General features: G+C 38.3%; 1 protein-coding gene across 1 annotated transcript; it reads left to right on the forward strand.

Moving 5' to 3' along the window:
• Positions 1 to 4047: 4047 nt before the first annotated feature.
• KIF11 (kinesin family member 11) lies at positions 4048 to 23010 on the forward strand. Its single transcript, XM_075504780.1, has 22 exons — positions 4048 to 4280; positions 7426 to 7558; positions 7686 to 7783; positions 7864 to 7942; positions 8283 to 8468; positions 8555 to 8679; positions 10540 to 10630; positions 10931 to 11173; positions 11286 to 11381; positions 12072 to 12160; positions 12686 to 12773; positions 13549 to 13737; positions 14899 to 15106; positions 15379 to 15551; positions 15867 to 15989; positions 16993 to 17151; positions 17541 to 17680; positions 18334 to 18613; positions 19687 to 19909; positions 20159 to 20313; positions 20661 to 20777; positions 21476 to 23010. Exons 1-22 carry the CDS (start codon positions 4198 to 4200, stop codon positions 21599 to 21601), a joined length of 3204 nt encoding a protein of 1067 aa, XP_075360895.1. The 5' UTR covers positions 4048 to 4197; the 3' UTR covers positions 21602 to 23010.
• Positions 23011 to 24343: the final 1333 nt, after the last annotated feature.

Raw genomic sequence — 24343 nt, forward strand, 5'->3', positions numbered from 1 at the left:
AAAAGATGTAAAAGTGCTACCGTCTGTGTCTGTGTCGGACAGTGATCTGGCACACATGCAGAAAAAAAGAGATCCTTTATTCTGTGTATTTTCCTTGGTTAGTTGAAAGCAATTCTGTTTTTAATCATGTTATATATACATTGACTCCTTAATTTTTAATGATAAGGTAGTTATTTTATTGCATCATATCTTTCATTTTTAACAGTGAAATAATTATCCTGTTATTTTGACTGAAGGAGAACTCTATCCTCAGCTGAGAATATACCAGTACAGTGTGTGTGTAAGTCCTCATTGTTTAACTTTCTGTATGTGGACAACACAGAGTTTAGAATATTACTGGCCACGTGGACAGGCTGTTTAAAGGCTAGAAATTGCTTTATGTTTATCTGAGGTGCAGGTGATCTCCCCTTTAATGTGAATATGCAATAAATCAATAAATTTTTCCTATGTCACTGATAATATTAAACAATATTAAACTCTCCACATCTTCAATACAGCTTATACAGTGTAGCATGTTGGTAATCAAAACAGGTGTTACTAAGCCTTGAAGAAGTCTCACCCAAACTTATAATTTGTATTAATTATATGTCTCCATTATTATAACCTCTCTTAATTCTTAGCTAATTATGTGTAGTGTCAACAATTTTACTGTTTTGTCAGGCCTCCATACCTGTAATTACCCAGGTTATCTGATATAAATCCTAGGAAAACACTTTTTTTTTTTTTTTTTTTTGGAGACATGCATTGCCTATGAATATCACTATAATACAACAACTTCTTGTTGGCAAGCTTTAGTGAAAGGTCATCCTTTTTGATCACTAAGCAGGGATTAGTAATGTCTACTGAAGTCGTACATTGACAGTTGTGTGTATTATTATATAATGTATTTTTCTGTAATGTTTTTGTCTCTCTTTAAAAAATAAAATGTATTTGTCACAGATGATGTACATGCCTTCTTAAAGGTCATTCTCCCAACCACTGTTAAGACTATCCTAAGTATTCTTGTTTCTTTTTTCTCGTATTTATTTTTATTGCTTGTGAAATGCTAGCTCCCTGTTACTCAGTTTGTGTTTATAGAGTATTTGTATCTTTAGGCTCTACCTAGTCTAAGAAAATGTACAACCTATGCTATAAATTGACCTTGTACAACAGAGCTGCAGCTATTAAACTGTATGCATTTTTTAAGCTAACTTGATTACCAGAAATACATGTTTTCCACTTACTACAGCTATGGCAAAAGTAGCTATCGGCCAGATTCAACTCCCAGTAATTAAATAGATTTCTCTTGTTTAAATGCAGGTTTGAATGATCTTTTCTTCTTTGTTTGTGAGAGACATGTTAATATTTTGAGCAAAATTCTGACTAACACAGGTCACACTTTCGTACTAGAAAAGAACAAACAGGCAGAAACGGGAAGAAAAGACTTCTTGTGTTCCAGTGCTGCCTTCTTTTGTATGATCCATATGAAGGAGTATAGAGCAAAAGGTAAAGATTCAGTATATTTGCATATCTACATTTGACTTTTCAGTCTAGCAGTAGCTTCTACACAGTTGTCTGCACAAATTATTTTTGCTCTTAGCATATATGGAATACAAAAAGCAAGTAAGAATAAGGGTGGTCTCAATGTGTTTGCAGTGGATATCGCTTTTATCTTATATTAATTTTCCCACTTGGTTAAATCTTCACTTAACTGAAACAAAAATGTGTTATTGTGATTTTCAGTGTTTCATTAGAGGAAAAAAAATAGTATGTGTTAGTAATACCAACCCACCAAGCTAATTTTGGTAGGAAAGTTAAGCTCTAAGACTGTTAGAAAATACAGATTCCTTAGCTGTCTATGCATATAAATTTTACGTGTTTCATTTCAGGCTTTTTCTACAGAATCATTGCCTTATTTCTAGGTTTGAGGCCAAAAGGTTAAAAATTAATGTTTAAGGGCAGTAATTCCTATGGCAATTACTAACTTCCGAATGTCTGTCCTTGCAAAGTAGTTTTCTTTTCATGTAATATATTTATATGCTATATGTACTTTAAGATCGTATTGTTTTCAGTGGCATGCAAGCAGTAAAGTCTTACATGGATCAAACAGAAAATACTTGCTCTGAAAGGCTGGAAATGAAAATTGTTATTAATCACTATAAAGATTTCATAGCTCTTGTCCTGTCTCATCATCAGTCTATATTTAGAATGGCAGACAAATTTGTTGAATATTAATGTTTTCTGAATCAATTTCTGCTTGGAGCAGACTAGGAATCCAACACTTCATATCCTTTTCTATAAAAATAATGTGTGTATTTCTCAGATCCTGTTCTTCATGCCTAGTATAAGACTGATTGGCTCTGACATTGTTCTAACTTTGATATAGATGGTAGAGGAGCATAATGTGATGCTGCTTCATGTCACTGTCAGAAAAATTACCACAAGCCTTATAGGTTAGGATTCATTTGTTATTAACTTTAAGAACTCATGGAGGAGGTGTAAGTTTCAAAGCAGCCAACTTGGAAAAAAAAAAGGGGGGGGGGTGCAGAACCTGCAAAATTATAGATGGGTAATCCGAATTTCAGCAACCGGGAAGGCCCTAGAACAACAGTAGCAAAACACTGTAGCACTGTAGGTCATAACAGATAGATGACAGTATGACAGCCTGTAGGAGCCTGTACAGATTTGTCGAGAACAAAGCATGTCAGACCAGTTAAATCTTCTCTAACACCTGCTTCTTCCCCTCTACCCACAAGACCTGTTACCCTGTCATAGATCTCCACCTAGCAAAGCTTTGAAAACCACCTCAAAGGAAGCTCTCACACGGAAGCTAGGGTGACATAAACGAAACTGCTAGTGAGAGGATGCAAACTTGTACTCGGTGAGTGGTTCATGTGATCTAGTTTCAAAATAGAAGGATGGATTGGGCACCCGCGGTGCTTTGTTCTGAGCCTTTAACTATTTGTTTTCATTCTGACATCGGGTTTTCCCACTAATTGGTCAGGCAGTACCAGCCTGTAAACATGTTGAAAGTGCAGTGTAGAATTTAGAGCGGTGTTGATGAATTGCGCTGGAGACCAGCCTGGGTTAATGCACGCACGACGCACGGAGGGACCAGAGCAGAGCTCTCCCGGCAGGGCCAGCGAAGCGCGAGCTGGGGGCTAGAAACTGCCTGGCCTGGCAGTTCCGCTGCAAATGCGTGGCACCTGCAGCGGGGCACCGCCGACCGAGGAGACAGCGAGGTGCCCTGCTGGGAACAGTGAATGCTGTGCTCCACCATATAAATAGAAATAGGATGCTGGGTTTTTTCAAACAGGCAAAGTAACGCTTCTGCTCCACCGGGCATTGGCTAGGTGTTCTTGTCTAATTTTGAACGCGACGTTTAAAGAAGACGTGGACTAACTGCAGAGCCAGTGGGCATAAAAGAAAGGATGGCCAGAGGGCTTGACCTGTCATGAAAGATTACAAGGATGACGCGAATCTTGAAGATAACCGAGGTGAAAGTTTGGACGCCCGCAAGTACATGGCTGCTCAGCGGCAGCGGCGCAGGAGGCAGTACATTTCCCTGCTGCCCCCTCGTGAGCGCGCGCCGTAGTGGTGGCAAAAAATGGATGCACTGCAGGTTCGAGTTTGACGTCAGCTAGAACGTCACAGCGGTGTGGGGGACCAGGTCAGACGCCGTAACGCAGATGTGCCCCCCCTTTCGTCCCGGACCGCGGGATCCGCCTTCCCCTGCCATCCCGCGACCCGTCCGGTCCAATTCGCTTCATCGTGCGGCCTGCTCTGCCGTGATGCCCGCGCCGCGGCTGCCGGCGGGGGGAGGGGGGGGCGGGGCTGAGCTGCCAGGGACGGCAGCGGGCTCGCCGTAGTCCGTCCCACGGCCACGCGGTCACGTGGTCGTGACCGACCGGGGACTACAGCCCCCAGCATGCAGTGCGCTCACGGCCGGACGGGGCGGCACCGCCCCTTCCGCCGCGCCCGTGCGTCACCACCAGAATTTGAAAATCAGTCCCATGGTGCCCCGCGGGCTCCCGCTGATTGGCCGGGCCGGGGGGAGGTGCGTGGTTCAAAGTCGGCGGCGGAGCGCGCGCCCCCGGCTGGAGCGCGGCGGCGGCTGAGGCGAGCGGCGGGCGTTTGGCTCGAGCCCCAGGCACACCGGAGCAACGCGGTCGGCGTTTCGCCTCTCTCCCTCTGGCAGGTTTCGCGCCGAGGCCCGCCATGACTTCCCTCAGCTTCCAGGGCAGCGGTGGCGCTAAAAAGGAGGAGAAGGGCAAGAACATCCAGGTGGTGGTGCGGTGCAGGTAGGCGCGGCGGCCTTCCCCCCACTCTTCCCCGGGCGAGCGTTGGAGGTCGGCCCGCAGCAGGAGCCCGCGGGGAGCCAGTGAGGCCCCTCCTCGTAAGTCCCTCGGGGACTTCGGTCTGAAACGTTTGCTGCGTCGTCTCTCGGTGTCCCCGGCGAGCCCAGGCCGCCGTCGTGTGACAGGGCGCTGACGGGGCGCCGCGCGGCCCGCGGCTCTGCCGAGGTGCTACTCGGCGGCTCCGGCGAAAGGGAACTGCGTGATGTCTCTCCGAGTACATCGGTTTTGAAGAGCCCGCCGTTACAGCCAAACGGCGCTCGTTACTGCGCTTTAAAATGCCTGTCCGAAGCATTAATTGTATGCGCCGTGGTGCCAGAGCCCTGTAGCCAGCAGAGATAATCGGCACTTCCGCAAGACTAACGCTGCTATGAATAATCTCCTACAGCTTAAAAAGGCAAAAAGTTGCAATTTCCTAACTTGATTCAATGCGCGCCCTGTATGAAGCTATGCAGGAAGGCTAAGAAGAGCTAGATGAGAGTTAGTATGACTGATATTCAAGACAAATCCCAAACGGAATTTCTGTCTTCTATGAGCTTCTGTAGGAAGTTGCTACGATTTAACAGCTAATAAAATTTTTGCTACACCTGCTTATCGATCTTCCGCGTAACTTCAGTGATGCAGACTCTCCAAATTCAGACAAAAAGCTATGGGAGTCAACTTCTTATGCAATAATGACCAACAATCTTGGTTGATGAGAGGAATTTAGGTTTTGGTATCATGTGACAAATTTCGTGTATTATAAAATTAGGTTCTCTTCGTAATTTTGAGGTGACTTTGAAGAGTTGCTCGCTGATACTAGATCTTAAATGTTCTTAAATTGTTACTTGTTAAAACTGTAATACTGCTAATGGATTAAGAATAGTGTTCAAAATACCTTTGGAAGGTTTTTTTTTTTGAGCCAGAACTGCAAATATTAGCTTACATATTATTGTTATTAATGCCTTTTGCAGTCATTATATTCTCATGCTTGGAAGTTTTACTTTTACAGATGCAAAATGAAAATAGAAATTAAAAGCGATTTTCTCTTATTTTTGCAGCACAACTAAAAAGCTGCTGAAACAAATGTCATGGGATTGGTGAAAGTGTTCATGTAAATCAAAGCTATTACAAAAGAAGAATAATTTTATTGAAGCAATTGAGTTCGAAACACTGTCAAGAGCAATCACTTTCTTTTTCCTCTGAGTAGTCTCAACTGTTCTGGAATAGCCTCACTAAATATCAGTGTATATTTTAATTAAATATAATGCTCAGTATGACAGTAGCCTGAGGGTTGTCCGTGGTGTAGTGTTTTGCTTTTGTTGCAACTCATAGACTAAGTCCTATGTCAAGATTTAGTCTCTAACCCCTAAAAACTTTCTAGCTCACCCTTGGTCTTGCCTCTTGTACAGCTTTTCTTTTTCAATAGAGCTTCAGTGTGTTTGAGCTAGTAAATGTTCCTTCCACCTTTCCTTTTTCTTCTGCATCAGTCAGGTTCTACTTATCTTACAACTAGGTAGATAGATGCAATTGTATTAATTTGCTTCCAAACCTGATGTGTCTGAGCTTATCGAAAACCTTTTCAAGCAACCCATTCACTATGGTAAAACATGCCTTTGGAAACTCAAAATGCATGCATTAGCATTGTTAATATGCTTCATACCTAAGGGGATGAACCTGTGATTAAATGTCACCGTGGCATACCAGGTTGCTGCTTGTCTAGTGGCGCATGGCGATGATCTGCATGCATGCTCCAGCCTAGCTGAATTGTTCCTCTAATCTCACAGTTGTGGGCTATCATACCATAAGGCTCCTGCATTTGGCTGGTTCACTGTTATATCATTACAGAGCAGAATATGTTCATTGTTCAGCCTCTTACTGTTTTAAAAGTCACAAAACCGGAGCTGTAACTTGCCCCTGTGAACAAGATTTTAGTGATCCAGTCAGTCTTGCACCAAAGTGTCTAGTGGTCTAACACTTCAGCCTCAGTGCTATGTTGAGGAAGAAATGTTAGCCACAAGAGTCAGGAAACTCAAGATGCCATGCACTTGTGGTATCTTCCTTTTTTTTTTTTTTAACATTATAATTTAAAGAGACAGTATCTGAAGTGCCTCTATGGTCAATATTTTAAAGATTACTAAGGTTGTAGAAGTTCTATTTTCAAGTTGACTGTTCAGGTCAGCTATACAGGTAGTATAGACATTCAGTGCAGTAGCACTACTAAATGAGTAATAAAATAGCATTTCATGCTTGTAGTTTTCAGACCATGGTCATTTCGATGCTTCTGGGGCTAAATTGTTGCAAACTCCCTTTCAAAGGAAAATTGTGTGTACCAGGTTTAAATTAACTTAGTGATGAAACAAAATACCATCAAGTTTCTAAACTTTTATTACACCTCTATTAAACTTTACTTAAAACTCGATCAAAGTAAAAAGGTATGTGTACTTTTTTCCCCCAAATCCAATGTTTTGTCTGTCTTATTAAATTCTATTCACAAAGTCTGTTCAAATGCATCACCATTATAAAGGTTCTGGTATTGCTGTCTACTGTTCTGCTATTAGTAGGGTCTATTAGTATTTCTGGTGCTTTAAGAGTGTTTTGTCATCAGTGTGAGATGTAGGCTTCATTGCTCATGTAAATGAAAAATAAAAAAGGACATTTTTAAAGTTAACTAGTTTGATTCACTATTGCCTTAACTTTCATGTATAAGTTTTTCTGTTTTTGAAGGCTATTACTTATACAACTACTTGGTATGTTTAATCTTCTGCTCCCCTGCAATTGAACAACATTTTCTAATGCAAGTTAGCTGTGTGGACATCTAAATGAGTGTTTATGGACTTGTTAAAAAATACATAGATAAAGAAACTAAAAGCTATAGATACTTGAGTTGTCCCACAGTGGGTGGAAGGAGAAACTGCCTTGTCTGGAAACTGCTAAATTGCAGCAGTTTTTCCTTAAACAATTATTAAATAAATTAAGTTAAAAGCTTTCTGTTCCTTTTACCCAGTTGTACTATTCTGGATTCTTAAACTGAGTGACATTACTGCTTTGTCAGTTTATGTTCTTGTTAGCAATAATATCAATCCGATATTCTTAACTCCTGTCTTTTTAGGCCTTTTAATGCCTCAGAACGTAAAGCAAGCTCCTATGCTGTCGTAGACTGTGATCAAGCAAGAAAGGAAGTTAGTGTCCGAACTGGAGGAGTGACAGATAAGACATCAAGGAAGACTTACACATTTGATATGGTAACTGCTTGTCAAGTTGGGGACTTCTAGAAACAAGCTAGTACATTTCTCTAATATGGTCTGATTACTGTGTGATGCTATACATTACTGTATGGATAAATGGGATGTGTTGTCTTTGCCTCGACAGGTTTTTGGAGCTCAGGCAAAGCAGATTGATGTATATCGGAGTGTTGTGTGTCCCATTTTGGATGAAGTTATTATGGGCTACAACTGTACAGTGTTTGCGTAAGTAAGCCAGTAATTATTATTAGGAAATTTTATTTGAATTTTAGTTTCTTGTTTACATTTTAATTTTTTATTCTCAGTTATGGCCAAACTGGTACTGGTAAGACCTTCACAATGGAAGGGGAGCGGTCACCCAATGAGGAATATACTTGGGAAGAGGTATATTTTCACTCCTGAGATTTCTTTTGTCTATACTATAGTTCAGAATTAGAAATTGCAGAAGGCTGAAGGAAACCTAAAGTTGATGCCTTTCAAATCCTGAAGCTGACTTTCCTTAAATGTTTGTAAATTAACAAATGGTCTCATTCATTTGTATGAAAATCAAAACTTTACATCTTTAATGCATGCATACAAGTCTTGGCAATCTTTATATGCAAGATGATCTTTGTCCAAGGTATTCTTGCTTATATCAAATCAGACTATTTAGCTGAAATTCCACCCCCACCCCCAAATCTCTTCCAGTATAATTATATATTAAATACTTCACTTTAATTTATAGGATCCACTAGCAGGTATAATACCCCGTACATTGCATCAAATATTTGAAAAACTCACAGAAAACGGTACCGAATTTTCAGTGAAAGTCTCTCTGTTGGAAATCTATAACGAGGAGCTTTTTGATCTTCTGAATCCCACTCCTGATGTTGGAGAAAGACTGCAGATGTTTGATGACCCTCGAAACAAGGTTAGTGCTGTCTTCCAAAATTTGTTATCTTAAGACTTTCAGGATTGTTGAGAGATGTGTAATAAGCATGTATTATTTTCTGACAGAGGGGTGTAATTATTAAAGGCTTGGAAGAAATAACTGTACACAACAAAAATGAAGTCTACCAAATCCTGGAAAGGGGTGCAGCAAAAAGAACGACTGCAGCTACTTACATGAATGCATATTCCAGGTACAAATCATCCCTGTTTCAGAAACTTTGTTTTGTTCTTGTTTTATTCAACAGGATCTTACCAAAGAAGTAAAAGATGTTGAAGCTAGTGCAAACCTGGCATGATCTTGAGATTGTGTATCGTAGCTGAGATTGGCTTTCTAACCCACATTTGGCATAGTTAGAACTTCTTCCTTATCACATCCTGTGGGGTGATTCTAATAGGTGTATGAAGGGGATGTTATAAAATCTGAATGCTTTTTGTCTTAAAAATGGGCAAGCTGTTTCTCTCTGCATGATTTTTTACGTAAGCTTCCCCTCTTGTTTAGAGTTTGCATGCTTTGTTATGAATATATCCCTTGTTAATATGCAGTGTCTAGTTGGAACAGTAGCCTTGGCATTCCACCAAACTCTAGCTGAGATATAAGTAGCAGAATGTTCTTAATTTGGCATCTAGAATATTGAAATTTAATTATAACTCAAAGTGAAGAAGTTAACTTTTTCAAAGCTTTCTATGCCTATGGAAACAAAAGACAGAAGTCTGACAGACATGTAACTGAAATACATTGTATGTACTAGCATGAGAGAAATATTCTCTGCAGTAGATATTGTACATCTTGAAAAAGAAGGCTGTGGTCCCTTCAAGTTTGGAAGATATTTAGCTGATATACCTGTATTAGAGAGGTGGGTTGTCTTCTAGCTGTTATGGGTGGTTGGGTTTTTTGCCAACCCTGTTTACTAAATAAAAACTTGGTGTAAGAGTCTCAAGTATCCTTTCCTCTCCTCACCAGCAGTAGAAAATGGTATATTAGGATTTGTTACTGAAGCTGGAATTTCAAAATACTGCTAAGATCTGTTTTTTACAGGTCAACACAAGACCCTATTTTCAAACCCCAGCTTCTGAAAACTGGCAAACTGGATTGTGGAAGTCGGGGATAAGGTTGAGGGGTTTTTTGTATGGCAATGCAAGCTACTTCATATGATTGCAGCTCATACAATCTAGTAGAGACACCTTGGTCAAAAATATCATTGTTTATTACTGATTTCTCATTCTAGAACTGCAGATGTGATATCTATGTCACTGAACAAGTAGTGCTCCAGTGTTGCTATAAGCAAGGAAAACCCTGCCCATGTTATATTTTAAATTAAAGATATACTGAGCATATCTGTACTGGTGCAAGGGAATGGGTATTTGGCTACTGCAGATTAGAACACAGAACTCATTTAATCTGAAATTACAGGGAGTTTAGAGAATTCATTCTGCCTGAACTGTTGTTTTATGCATGATCAAACTGGTGTAATTTGTCTATGGTTTTCTATATATGTTAGCTTCCTATTGTAAAAACTTATTAAAGGAATAAGCTCAAGCTAAAATAATCTTAAACTGTACTACTGTTTTGAATGAAAACTGAATTGAACTTCTAAATTTTTAATATTGGATTCAGCTACTTGCTCATTTTCTTATCCTGATAAAGAAAACTAAATTTCTGACTTTCACATTCTGTAAAGCTGTTCTTAGTGTATTGGCTAAAAAAAAAAGTACAAGCAGTTTTCTTGACATGTCTGTGAGGTGAGAAAACACAAATGTAAACAAAATCAAAGTGTTTCTCTTGGGTTTGCTTGAAATAAGATAAAATTTACCAGGATTGAATGAGGTAAACATAATCCATTTGCTTCATCACTGGTTTTAAGTACGGTATTCATATGTATACACACAAAAATATACTTGGTAGAATAACTTTGTGTATTGAAAATGTGTAAGTCCCAATTAATGGGCCAGATGTATTCCCTAAAAAGATACCTAACTTGCAGTAGTATCATGTAGCAAGCAGATCATTTGGCTTTAATGGGATGTCTGGCTGAAACTGAATTCTTTTATAGCCGTTCCCACTCTGTGTTTTCGATTACCATCCATATGAAAGAAACGACAATAGATGGAGAAGAACTTGTTAAAATTGGGAAGCTAAACTTGGTAAGTACTTGAACTAAATGTCATTGATGCCATTGTTAAAGTAATGAACTAGAATAATCTGGCCTCACTCTCTTGAGAATCTAAGGTGGGTTTTTTCCAATAAGGGTAAAAATCATTGTTTTTCATAAAGTGATATGAACTGTATTTCTCACTCTGAGAAATGTCAGTCCCATTTGTCACCCCAGTGTCTCCTGAACGACTCATAAGCTAATTCATGTGTGTTGCTTGCCCCATAGTGTTGCAGAATGCATTCTTCAGGGTGATTTGAGACAGAAGCGCGTCCTTCCTCTTGTCTTTCAGGTTGATCTTGCAGGAAGTGAAAATATCGGTCGATCTGGGGCAGTTGACAAAAGAGCTCGTGAAGCTGGAAATATCAACCAGTCTCTCCTGACACTAGGAAGAGTTATTACTGCTCTAGTAGAAAGAGCCCCACATATTCCATATAGGGAATCTAAACTCACAAGAATCCTTCAAGACTCTCTTGGAGGACGAACAAAAACATCAATAATTGCCACAGTTTCTCCTGCATCTATAAATCTTGAGGTAAATTTAAGTCTGGAAATCTATTCCTAAAATAAACATTACATTTTGCTAATGATACAAAAATATAAGTTAACTCCTCAGCTTGACCTAGTGTTACATCTATTTATCACAGGAAACATTGAGTACGCTGGAATATGCCCACAGAGCAAAGAACATAATGAACAAGCCTGAAGTTAATCAGAAGCTAACAAAAAAAGCTCTTATTAAGGTAAACTAGACATATATGTTCACAAATTAAGTTACAGGTTAGGTTTGATTCTGTTAACATAGTTTTTGCTATGCAGGAATTATGAAGTTGTGGAGAAGCTATAACTAGTAGCAGTGCTTTTCTGAGGTGATTTTAATCACTGAACTGATGCTTTGAAACGAAGCTGCTCTACTGGTACAGCACTAGTCACTTTGCAGATACTGAAACTGTTGCTAAGACTAAAGCTGGATAGAGGGGGCTATTGCTACTAGCTATGACTCTGTGTATGGATTATCTGTTTACAAGGTAGTGGAGAGCCACTAAATGACACTGGCTATCTTTTTCTGGACTTGCTGTATTAGCAGTTTCATTCTCCAGAAGGTGCCTGAATTAAAGTGAACTTGTCAGTATGAACAAAGAGCCAATATAAAGTAGCTGACTGCTACTAAAGAAGCTGTGATTCCCGTTGTAAGCTGTTTACATGCAACCAAGTACAATTCAAGTGGGAGGTTTCAATGCTTTACATATATCCAATGGTATGAATTTCAATAGTGCTATACTGAACTTATTTGGAACAGAAGTGAAGTGCTTTGCTCCTGTGCTTATGTGAAACTTTCATAGAGCACTATTTTTGTGAAGTATCTGTTAGGCTAAAGCTTATCTTGAAAGCAGAGTAGAAATTTTCAGGTTTACATGTGATTCTTTATGCAGGAATATACTGAAGAGATTGAGCGTCTGAAGCGAGACCTTGCTGCTGCACGAGAAAAAAATGGAGTCTATATTTCCCTTGAAAATTATGAGTATGTCTTCAAAATGTCTATAAAATGACTAGCAACAAATCTCAGATACTGGTACCTATCCTTATACAGAAATGCTTTCAGATCTATTTTTCACATCAGAAAATTGAAGATAGTCAGGAGAATTTGACTGGTCAACTTGTTCTTTTGAAACTAATTATTACACAGATAGAAGCCTAAAGAATAGGTTTGCACTGAGGATTTTATTTATATGTGGAACTTACCTTGAGCATAGCCGGGATGCAGATTTACACCATGCAGCCTTTCTTTCAGTGGAAGCTCTTATAGGAGAGCAAACTTGATATAGTTTACTTCACTTTGTAAGAGGGCTAGTTTACACAGAAAGTTTACAATGGAAAGTTGTATTAAATCCTTTCTGTGTTAAGTATAAATTATCTGCTTTTCATACAGAAGTTAGCAATACTTACTTTTCAAAATTACTAAGTATGTAGTATAAAAAACAGTAGGTAATCTTGAAATCAACTCTTACTTGACTAATTTATTTGCTTGTTTTAATCCTTGCTTGAGAGCCCTTAATGGAAAGCTGACAATTCAGGAAGAACAAATTGCAGAGTATATTGACAAAATCAGCATCATGGAGGAAGAAGTGAAAAGAGTAAGTGACGTTTCTCAGCTGTGGCTTAAATCTGCCAAAAAAACCCCCATCTTTGGGGAAGGAGGAAAAAGTTTGAGCAAAGAACAGTCTAAAGAGTTTTTGTTCTTAAAGTTCCCTAATTAGTCAACAGTGGAAGCTTCCTAATCCTTGAAGTTAGGAGGTTGAAATATCATATGTGAAGTTGCAGGATGTAATATTTATTTTTAAAATCTTTTTTAATGTCTACCACTTTAATTTGCTTTGCTGTGTTTTCAGCAAAAATCTGCTTGTAAAATGGTGTCATCTCAGTTGACAGTTACCTGCTTAGGAGCAAAGAATGAGGGGAGAGAGGAGAAGGTGATGAGCTCCTGTTAACAAATTACACAGAAAATAGGAGCTTCCTCTTTAAAAGAAATGCAGATATTAATTTGCTGGAATATATAACTATTCTGTGTAATCAGCTTTACTAACTCTTTTCTTCAGTTTATCTGCTTAGGTTTGTTTAGTGGGATTTTTTTTTTCTTGTACTGTAACAATTGTTTGATCCTTGTGGTTTGAGTGGGGAAGCAAGGAATTATTACAGTGAAAATGGTGTTGGTTTGTGATATTTTCAGTGATTACAGACACTATACAAATTTATAGTCTAGGTTTAAGACCTCTGAGCCTTACAGCTGAAACTATATTGGTAGATGACAACTTGCCTTCTGGTATTGTGGCATAATTTGACAGATGTGAAGTGGGACTGTTGAACTTATAAAAAGCAGTGTGCCCTATTGATGTTTGTCTTCCACTTTAGATCACTGAACTATTCACAGTCAGTAAAAATGAACTTGAACAGTGTAAAACACATCTGCAAATCAAGGAGAAAGAACTGGAAGAAACACAAAAAGATCTGCAAGAAACCAAGGTTCATCTGGCTGAAGAAGAATATGTGGTTTCAGTTTTGGAAAACACCGAACAAAAACTTCATGGCACAGCCAGCAAGGTTGTCACAGTTCTTGCACTTAACTGTAACAGTAGTTCCCTGTGTTTTAGGATTTTCATGGGCTGTTCAAGGAAATCAGTATTGCTAAAGCATGATGCGAGTGTTACAAAACCTGAATTTAAGATGGAAAACTAGGATTAGCGTTCTTTATAAATTATATTACGATGAAAAGCTACTTAAGATTGCAGGACTGTCTCTCTAATATTGACAGTTGACTGCTAAACATGCTTGTTGGTCTGGAGCTACCTTTCCTCGAGGCCAGTTTGTCATGAGAGTTCCAGTGCTTTGCAGTATCTATTGTCATGAGTTGTCTTGCAGAATAAGTAGGGTTTTTTAGTAGAAGCTTATGGCTGGCCCTACAAAAAAGTAAGTTATGTATAACTGGGGTAGAAAAAACAGCAAAAAGCTTTGCAGAGGTGTGTGCAGTAACTTACACTCACTGAATGAATAATGGAAACTGTTGCCCTGTCACCTCTATATTTTAGGGTATGGTTTTGATGTGTTTGTAGATTGGTCATAATTATCAAAACAGGGATGTGGGGAGAGGGAGAGTGTCCTGCTATTTAAACTGCAAAGTGATGAAACTTGTATCTTTAGTCAACATGAAAATTTCTTTCTACTCAGATTCCTGTAAGGTTGGGAGGGGATGCCTAGTTTTTTGCATGTGGGTTGTGGAGTGTTTGTGTGAGAGAAATAGGTACAGAAATTATGCTGACTACAAAACCAAGAATCCACTATACGTTCGGATTCTAAATTATTTATCACAGAACTAGTACTGGAAACCTCTTGCTTGACTACTCTTAAAGAATGTATTTACTGTCAAATCTTTCAGAAGAAGTTGAAGTGGTCAGGAATTTTTTTTGGTTACTATTCTGTGATAAATGATATCTTAATTCCTTAAATACTGAGGATGTCCTTTATTAATGCTTTAATTTCAAAGTCAGAACAAATGGTCTCTAGTAGGTAATTTTTTCCTGTGTTCTAAGACTACAAATGCCATAACATCAAGATTAAGAACACTTGTAATTTGATGTAAAGGGAAATACCTGTCTTTCTAGGGAGATAACTTGTCCTTTAACTCAGAACTACAGTTGCTTTTCCGTATGTAATATATGTTTGACTTGTTTAAAGACTGACTGAAATAACTTTAAAAAATTGTAGTTACTTAGTACAGTTGAAGAGACTACAAAAGATGTATCTGGTCTCCATGCAAAACTGGACCGTAAGAAGGCTGTTGATCAACACAATGCTATCGTCCAAAATACGTTTGCAGGACAAATGAATGTTTTGTTCAACAAAATACAAGATTCAGTTAGTGAAAACAGTTTGAAGCAGCAACAGATGTTGACATCTTACACAAATTTTATAGGTAAGTATAATACCTGTATCAGTATGTCATCCTGAATTTTTGCAACAGTAGTACCAAAGACTGTTTCCTAAAATGGATCTGTTTTAGTAAGTGGAAGAGGCTTTATTTTAAGCAATGTAATGATTACAGTTGCACCAGTAATAATGTATCTGGGATGATCAACAGCCTTCCTGTGCTGTAAGAGGCAATAAGGTGATGAGCAATAAAATGAGTTCCTATCTTACAGTGGAACTTTTAAAAAAATTTGTAACACTTCTTGATTTCTTTCGTAGGTGACCTCCTGTCTACCAGTTCTTCAGCAGCTAATATTCTTGCATCAGTTGTATCAGCATCTTTTGCCTCTGTTAAAGAATTGGTGTCTACTGAAGTTTCTCACGTGTCTGAAAAAATAACACAACATGAGAATCTGTCGCTTGATTGTAAAGCTGAGCTGCTGAAATTAATTGTTAGTAAATTTATATACTCTTATGTTACTTAAATGTTTGAAACTTTCTCAATCAAAAGGTGTTCTGTAAATATTGTATAGGTTTTTTTCTGATGCTCTCTACCTGTCTCTGCTTCAGCACTTGGCCATGATTATGTCCCTCCCCGCTTCCCTTCCCATGTCACCACCACAAGCTGTAATGTACTATATAGCAAATACTGTAATAGCAGAGTACATGAGTATGTGTATGGATAGCTTCTTACAAATGTAGATGAAGGAACAGTCATATCCTGTTTTACTTTTGCCCCCTTTTTTTTTTTTTACTGCTGTTCCTAGGAGGAACATACGTCTGGATTAGGAAGAGCATTAAATAGCTTGACACCAATGGTAGAATTTGTCTTGGGGCTAAACTGTCAGTTTCAGAGTAACATGAAGAAATATTCTGCTGTGGCTGACAAGGTAATGCACATAATTTGTCTCTTACCTTGTGCTCTTCTATTTTATTTAATTTACAGATAACCCTTTGATGGTTTTTTTGCAGTGTGTCTGAGTTTCCACGTCTGATCTGTCCTTTTCTTCTTTATTCTGTCCCATGAGTTCTACCTTTTAGCTTGCTCTTTCAGACTTCTTTTCTACTTCTGAGTGTGGTGTATTTGCTCGTTACCTATAGTGGCACAACTGCTCTCCTAAATGCTACAGAAGAATGGTAAAACATGGATGCTTAAAGCTATATGTAACATATTTGATAATATCCTTAATATAGTATGTCCTGTATTTTAGAAATCTAAAATAACCAACTTAGACAAGTCTTATCACTCCCAGTTTCTCCTGCTGTCATACCAAGCTTTTTCCATAGTCACTTTGATTCCTGGGGAATGTGATGCTGTATCTTATTAACAATAACCATAAGTGCAGACAACTGCACTTATAAAAAGTCCTTTGCTTCAATTTTTAGTTCTAGTCTGTCTCATTATGTTTATGTAGAACTGCAGCCTCATTCTTTCATTCTTCTTTTTCCATTTTGTCAAAAACAAATCTTTGTTGCTGGTGACCTGTTGCTCTGACCAAAAAATTTCCCCCTTCTGTCAATTACAACTCATGTGAAATCAGCTCCCCTTATCTAGAGGCTTTTTATTGGTTTTCAGACTTAGACAGCAAATAGTCCATGTCTTACCAGCTCTTGCTTCTTGCTCTTGTCTTAACCAAGTACCTTGTCTGTGTCTTCCTATTTTGTCCACCTCACATGCCAAATTTTGTGTTTGGAAAAGCCCACACCAAGTTTCAGTCTGTAACTTTAGATTGCTCTAAGTGTTATTTTCCACCTTTTGTGCACAATACTTTGTTAGTGCCTTTGACAATTTCCTTGGGTTAGAGTTTGTTTCTGTATAAATTATGCTAGGGAAAAGTATCCAATTCTTACCTAAAGACAAATATCTAACTTTAAATAAAACTTTTTTCAAAGATGGAGGGTCATAAAAAGGAAATGGATACCTTCTTTGGAGAGCTCTCTCTCACTCTGAAAAAATTACGGGAAGAAACGGCCAGTGTTTTTGCTCAGCTTCAGAATGACTGTGAGAATTTAAAAGAAGAAGTGGAAATGACGAGGTTGGCACATACAAAGGTATCCTTAGAGTAAGAAGAAATCCTAGCACCAAGTGTGATTGCTTGCTTTGATTTAAACTCTTTGTAGCAGTAAACCATTATACTTACTTCAGAAGAAATGTTAGGACAGTAACTTGATGATCCTAATTATTTTCAGCCTTTGGGCTGCTTTAAGAAGCTCATCTAGGAAGGTAACAAAAAAAATTTACCCTTGCTCTGAGCATGTCCAGTATATATGCCTTTACATATACCTCCAAAAGCAAAGTGTCTATCTTCTCTACTCAAAAATTGTACCTTCAGCTTTAGAATGACAAAGCTATTTTATTTGCTGCATTTTTAATAAAGTACCCTTTAAGAATGTTAAAAAGTGCAGAATAACAGTGAAATGTATGACATTTTTCTTAATAGGGCGCAGCTGAATTAATGTCCTCACTGCAAAGCCAGCTTGACCTGTTTGCTCAGGAGACTCAGAAGAACTTAACTAATGTACTTGCAAAAAATGGAAGCTTGAAGACCACCATCACTGCTGTGCAAGAAAATGTTCACCTGTAAGGAGCAGATTACTTTTGGTGTATACTGATGCAAGATAAAACTATGTATGAAGAGGACTGCAAAATTAGATGCTCTTCATATTTATATGCTTATAAAGTCTTCTGGACAAGATCTATATGTTAGAGCTGAGTTCTGCCACAGAATGTAGATCATAGTTCACCTTTCCCCAGAGTAAAAGGTAGCTCTACAAGGTTTTTCCTCAAACTCGTCTCTTGAGCATACTGCAGATAAGAGACCATGGTTTTGGGAGCAATATGCTGATGAATGGCCCTCAGTATGGCTGGACTTCAGAACTTCATACCTTAAAGACTTAGCAGCCGGAAGTATAATAGTGTATCTATTGCAGCATGCTTCATTCAGTTGCAGACTGAATAACTAAGGTCTTGCCAAAGCTGCTGTTTTTTAGTTTATGGGGTTTTGGGGGTTTGGTTGTTTGGTTTTGGTTTGGTTTTTTTTAGGGGATTTAACAAACCTACTGCACCAAGTGCTGCAATTTGTAAATTTACTAAATAGAGCAACGACATTATAATTAACTGGTTTGATAGAACTGCACTACTTCACTGGTTCTGGTCTCAAATATTTCTAAATGTAGAATATGTTAAAATCCACCTTTCAAAATCTCTGAACTGTTACAAATACATTGTTGCAGGAAAACTACAGACCTAGTCAGCAGTACAACTTCCAATCATGGCAAATTTATTGCATCTCTGGATAATTTCTCTCAAGAGCTCAGGATTATAAATGCTGAAAACAAGATGATGCTGGAAGAATCCACTGACCACTGTCAACAGCTTCTCAGCAGTCTCAAAAATGTGTCTCGGGATACTGATAAATGGGGTGAATTTACAACTGCTCAGATAGTTGACTTTACCAATCAGCAGCTATTGTCCTTCAGTGATGAGAAACAGCAACTTCAGTGTTTACAAAAGGTACCTGTAGTTGTTTGTAGTCTAATACAACATTCTGAGACAAACTTGTACAGTAGAATTTGTAGCGGGGGAAAAGTTCTCACTTACAGTCAGAACAAATTTGTGGGTTTTTTGATCACAGCAGACTCGTGTTACTCAGCTTAAATAGATGCAATTAGAGGAAATCAAAAGCTTAATTTAAGAGGAGGACTTTGAGCTTTAAAGTGCAAATAACCTCAAAAAATGGTATCTTGATTAATCCCATGCCAGCTAACTTCCATTTGTGATTTGGGTTGTGTACATCTTTTTGGTAGTATATATCTCTAATTCTAAAGCTCTGTCTACCAGTAATATGCCTGGGGGATTTGTGCAGTGGTCAAATACAGAATATATACTGGAGGATGCAAATGACTTTATTGGTTAGATGGATTAACATTATGGGAGAAAGCATTCCTTTTACATATCTAATAGTTCCAGCCTCTTATCTGAGAATTTCTTTCTCTGACTTTTTTTTAATTTCCATCGCAAACTTCACTTCCCACTCTTCTTGTTTTATTGTTCCAATAGGTAATGAAACAGGAAAATCCAACATTTTGCTAACTTTCAGAAAGAAACTTAAGTGTTTAAAAGCATTTGCAGTCTCAAGACACCCCTGTATCTGTTATACCTACTGAATACTTAAGGAGTTTCATTCCAATGGGAACAGCCAAAAATACACATTTTCCTTCTTTTTCCCCTACAAATGCATACAGCTTCTAGTGCTTGTACAATTTTCACTTTCATTTGAATATCCTAATTCTGTGCAGGGCTGTGCATAGAAGCATGAGGAGTCTGATGTGAACCAGATGGCATCATCTTTATTCTTATGAGTAGCTTTCTAAAATGATCATACTTTCGAAGAAACTGACTCTCTTCTGAAGATCGTTCTCAAAATGAGAGTGTAAAACTGGCACTGAAACTTCTCAATTTGAGGTCTCTCAGTTGTTTCGTTTCAGGTCATGTCCCTAATCATGCACCACATCTTAGAGAAGAGGCCATAACCTTAACTTTCCTGTTAACTTGGTGTTTTTGGTTGGGTTTTGGTTTTTTTTCAGAAAAATGAAGAAAATTGTGATAAAGCAATAGCTGAAATTGCTGACCATGTTGGTAGACAAAAGGCTGCTGAGGAGAAGGTACTAAATGGCCTTCTTGATCAGATAAAAGCTGACCAGGAGATACTTCTGGAGCAAAAGCTGGCACTTAATGAGGAAGCACAGCATGGACTGACTCAGGTTAATGGTTTCCTGCAAGAGGATCTTAAAGTGGATATTCCAACAGGTATTTAAAGTAGTCGGGGACAGAATAGTCTTAGAGAAAGTAATTTGAGTTGCAGAATTCATAAGTGAAGGTTAACGGGGGCATAATATAACTAGCAGCCTTATGCCTTTTTTAAGGTGTAATGCAAAGAATGATGACTGAACAAAGCATGATTTCTGTATTGGGTTGATGTAAAATTGAGGATCTGTAATTAAAGCAATTGCTGAAAGTGTTTAATAGTGCCTTTCATTAGTGTACAATTCATTAAAGGGACAACTCCACAGAGAAGAGACTACTTCTATCCAGTCACACTCGTGAGAACAGAACCCCGGGAACTTCTACTGGAGCAATTAAGGCAAAAGCAACCAAAGCTTGATGCTATGCTAAACAGTGTGACAAAGGAGGTGGAGGATAATGCAGATCAGGTATGTGTATGAATGGCAAATGAGGTTCTTGAAGATTTCACACCTTTACAATTTTTTCATGCCATTGCGGAGAGTTGACTAGAACCCTAGAGGTGTTGCAGCCTTTGAGTTTTACAGGGTACTTGGAGTCATGTATGCTGAGCTTTTTGACAAAAACAATATCTTGAAAAATAAGAGATTATGTTAATTTAGAGACTTTCATTACTATTTTTCAAAAAATGGAAGTGCCACGTCTTTTATAGATCTGATCATGTATAGATTATGTGAATGAGGTGAATGTATAGATCTGTATATTTGCCTAGGAAATTCAGACATTAAATACACTTTTCTGAAAACCTTTGTTTTAGGACCTGTTGGAAGAGGAGGAGGGGTTTCAAGAATCCAATGAAAGCCTTTCTAGTGAAAAATCCTTAGTGGATACAAACATATGTTGCCACGCAAATGGTGGCATTCCCTTTTTCCAGGTAACTTCCACAGATATTCCAAACAGCTGTGTACTTAAGAGTGAAGAAAAATTATTGTTCCATAATAGTGCTGTAGTCTAAAGTCACCTACTATCATTTAGTGTAGTCTCACAACTTCTTTAAATCCTGTAGAATATGCTTTGTTAAACTTGAGCTAAAATAACAGCAGATTCTAATAACAGTTAACAGCAGATAAAATAATGCAAGCTTCTGACAAGCTGGACAGACAGAAAACTCCTCAGCAAATAATCCTGCATGAAAAAAATTGTCATAATTTACTAGACATTAACACATGTGTGTTAATGGAAAGTTGAAATTGGATGTGGAGTATTTTCTTAGAGGCCAGACAGAAATATTAGCATTCTTGATTCTTCAGTGATGTGTTTTATTTCCTTCCTTTTGACCCTCTTGCTCTACCAATATATCAGTGTAAACCCTTGGTATATTAGGCTTGGGTTTGGCCTGGGGGGGTTGTATTTACTTGTCATGGATCCCCTTAAAAGTAGCTGCTGAACTTCCAGATGTCTACAATAAATCTCTGTAGTAAATGCAATGTTATGAACCTTTCTCAGGAGTTCTAACAACTTTTTTTTTTCCTCAGAACACTATATACTGCATTGTACATGAGCAAGTAGTCTTTAATTTCTTTGTATTCTCTTAACATGGATAATTTATTGGGCATTTTCTTTAAATCCCAGCACAAAAGGAGTCACAAAAAGGACAAAGAGAACAAATCTGCAGCTACAGTGGAGAAGAACAAAATAGAGGATATGACGGAACAGTTTCTTCCCAAATCTAAGCCTCCTTTAAGATCACTGAACTAAGATATATCCACTGCAGATCCCTGTTTTGAAATACTTATGTCTAATTGTCTACTGAGCCATAACTTTCTTTGGTTATTCTTGGTCTCTGTATATAGTGATATATTGATGCAAAGTTGGATCAAAAGATTGGCCTGCCAGATGTCCTGCCTTTGCCCCATTTTTATATGCTGTAGCTTGCAAAGTATTGACAGACTTTAAAAAAAAAAAAAAAAAAAAAAACAACCTACAGATCATGGTGCTGTATATTAAATAGACTTTTATGTTTTCAAGTATGAGATCCTTTTCTGTTTCTCAGTAGATTCAAAACAGAGCAGAAAGGGATGCGGGAAAATGCTTTATCAGCATTACCAAGCTACCATTTTATTTTTTAATTAACTGTAAATACACGTTCTGGTTTTGTACCTGCTTTTTAGTCTGATTCCTGTTTCTGTGAAGTAGATAGCTGTCTCTTGACTGGGATACTTCAAATAAATCATTGATACATGGAAAACAAATGTATAAGCACCTCCCTCAGAGTAAAACAAGCTTACATGACTTTCATCTTACATTACCAGGTTTAATTTAGCTAAAACATTAGCAGCTATGTCATAAGTCTTGTGCTGTCAGAAAAGGATGGTTCCCTCCCTTGTTTCATAATGACAATAGCTTTATTTCAGTGTCTCTTCACTATACGAAAGCTAGTCTCATTGCTGGGTTTTGGGGTTTTTTTTGTTTTGTTTTTGTTTATTTTGAACCCCACTGTTCTTATCTTCCTCTTAACCTGAAGCTGTGATGTGTTGGCTTGGATATGATGTTATCAACCACAGCTTGTGTTGTAAACTGGCAGCATTTGTTTTAAGATGTAGATACTTAACCTTAAAACATGCAAACTTGATTACAAATGCAGCTCCTATGTTGTATAATAACAGTGAATTTCCAGAAATTGACAGTGGCATTTGACCAGCTGTTCTTTTCATGCTGCTTACCTGACAATTTGAAGAAAACTTCAAGCTAGATGTGCTAAAAAAAATAGATGAATAGGATTATGATGGGAGTGGGGAGAGGCACTAGAAGACAGCCTTAATTTACATCGAATTGTCAAAACATGATTTAAGAGATTGTTCATTTTTCTATATCTAGCTTGCAGGCTTAAGTTGATCTTTCTTCAAAGGGGTGGTCCATATGTCTCTTTGACTTCAAGCAAGTATGCCAACTAAATATACTTTGGACACCATTCACACAGCACACTGCAGTCCTGCTGATAGACACAGAAAGACATAATTTGAAGTATTCCTGTGCACTGATTCTCTGAACTCTCTAGCATGAGGTAGACCATTAATCAGTTGTGTTTGTCTGAAACACTTATCTTACCTCTCATTTGTCCTCTCTCTTTTGCCTCTGTGGGCAAAGCTAATTGCTTTTTCTCAACAGCCTGACAGGAGGAGGGAAAGCGTTAATTCTCTTTCAAGTGAATAAGAGACACAAATGGATTTTATTTTTTAAAATTTTAGGGGAGTGTTATGATAATCTTGGTACCTAGCTTATATACCAAATCTTTCTATTGTTGTAAGGGACTTGAAACACTGGAAAGTGCAGGACTGTCTCCTTCACAGAGTGTTTGTCATATTGTCAAATTCTAGCACGAGAAGCTTAGCGGACTTAAGAACTCTCCAGGGCCTAGGATCCATTTTCTTGCACCACATGTCTGGTAACACTGACTAGGTTTTAGTATGGTTTTCTCAAACTGTTCAAGAAATCATTTACTGACTAAAATTCAACTAGAAGAGCTGATCCCACAGCTGTATATTTGGAATGGCCAAAGCCAAATGCAAGAGGCTTGTGCAAGCCTTTCACCCTACTACTTCATTTTCCCTGTGGCATTCACAGGATCAGTATGAGCAAACAAACTGGAACAGCCAGTACTCGAGGAAGGTTGCATCCATAAAATCATGCCAGAATCTGTGCTTCCTGGCTTTTTATCCTCTTTGAAACTTTCTCCTCTACCTTAGCTATTTGGTTTCCCCTGGTACAGGCACAGGCTGCTTTCCTGATAACTGGGAGCCTTAACAGCTGTATGAATTTCATGGACTGCTTGCATGTTTTCTGTTTTCCTAAAGTACCCCCCAGCATCATGGGTTTTTTTGTTTGCAATACTGGCATGGCAGATCATTGTTTCATTGGCCCTGGTGTCCGGAGGTCACACTGGAAAGCTGAATAGGATGAAAAATCCAGATGCAGAAGCTGTCTCGGCTTCTCTGTCCATGTCTCTTCTCCCACTAGATGGCTCTCACACTAAAGCGTTAGTCCAAAGTTCAAGTACTGGCCACTAACCAGGACTTAGAAATAAGCTTTTTGCCAAGCCTCTGTTAAAAGAACAGGTTTCAAAAACTAATACTAAATTTATGCTTCCACGAAGACCAATTCTATATTCAAGGTTAGGCAAAGGGTTGTTTTATGAAGAGCTGTGTCTGAGAAAAAGATGATCCAACCTATGTCTTGAGCTTTGCTGCAGGGCCAATAGACACTCAGTATCTAAACTCTTGTCCTGACCTGCTCTCTGGGTTCCCCACCATGTGGGCATTGCCCAAAGTAGAAAGCAACGCCTGTTTGTTTTGGTATATTATACAGTGTATGACAAGGAGAAAAGGAGGGTAAGAAAAATGAAAGCAAGAGTTGTTTCTTGTACATAGTCAACTGGATTTGCAGGTCTAACCCAGAGGGAAGAAATGGTGTGGTCCAGGCTAGCTTACATGGTGGTTTGAA

The sequence above is a fragment of the Mycteria americana genome, chromosome 6, assembly GCF_035582795.1.
Source record: "Mycteria americana isolate JAX WOST 10 ecotype Jacksonville Zoo and Gardens chromosome 6, USCA_MyAme_1.0, whole genome shotgun sequence".
NCBI classification, from domain to species: Eukaryota; Metazoa; Chordata; class Aves; order Ciconiiformes; family Ciconiidae; genus Mycteria; species Mycteria americana.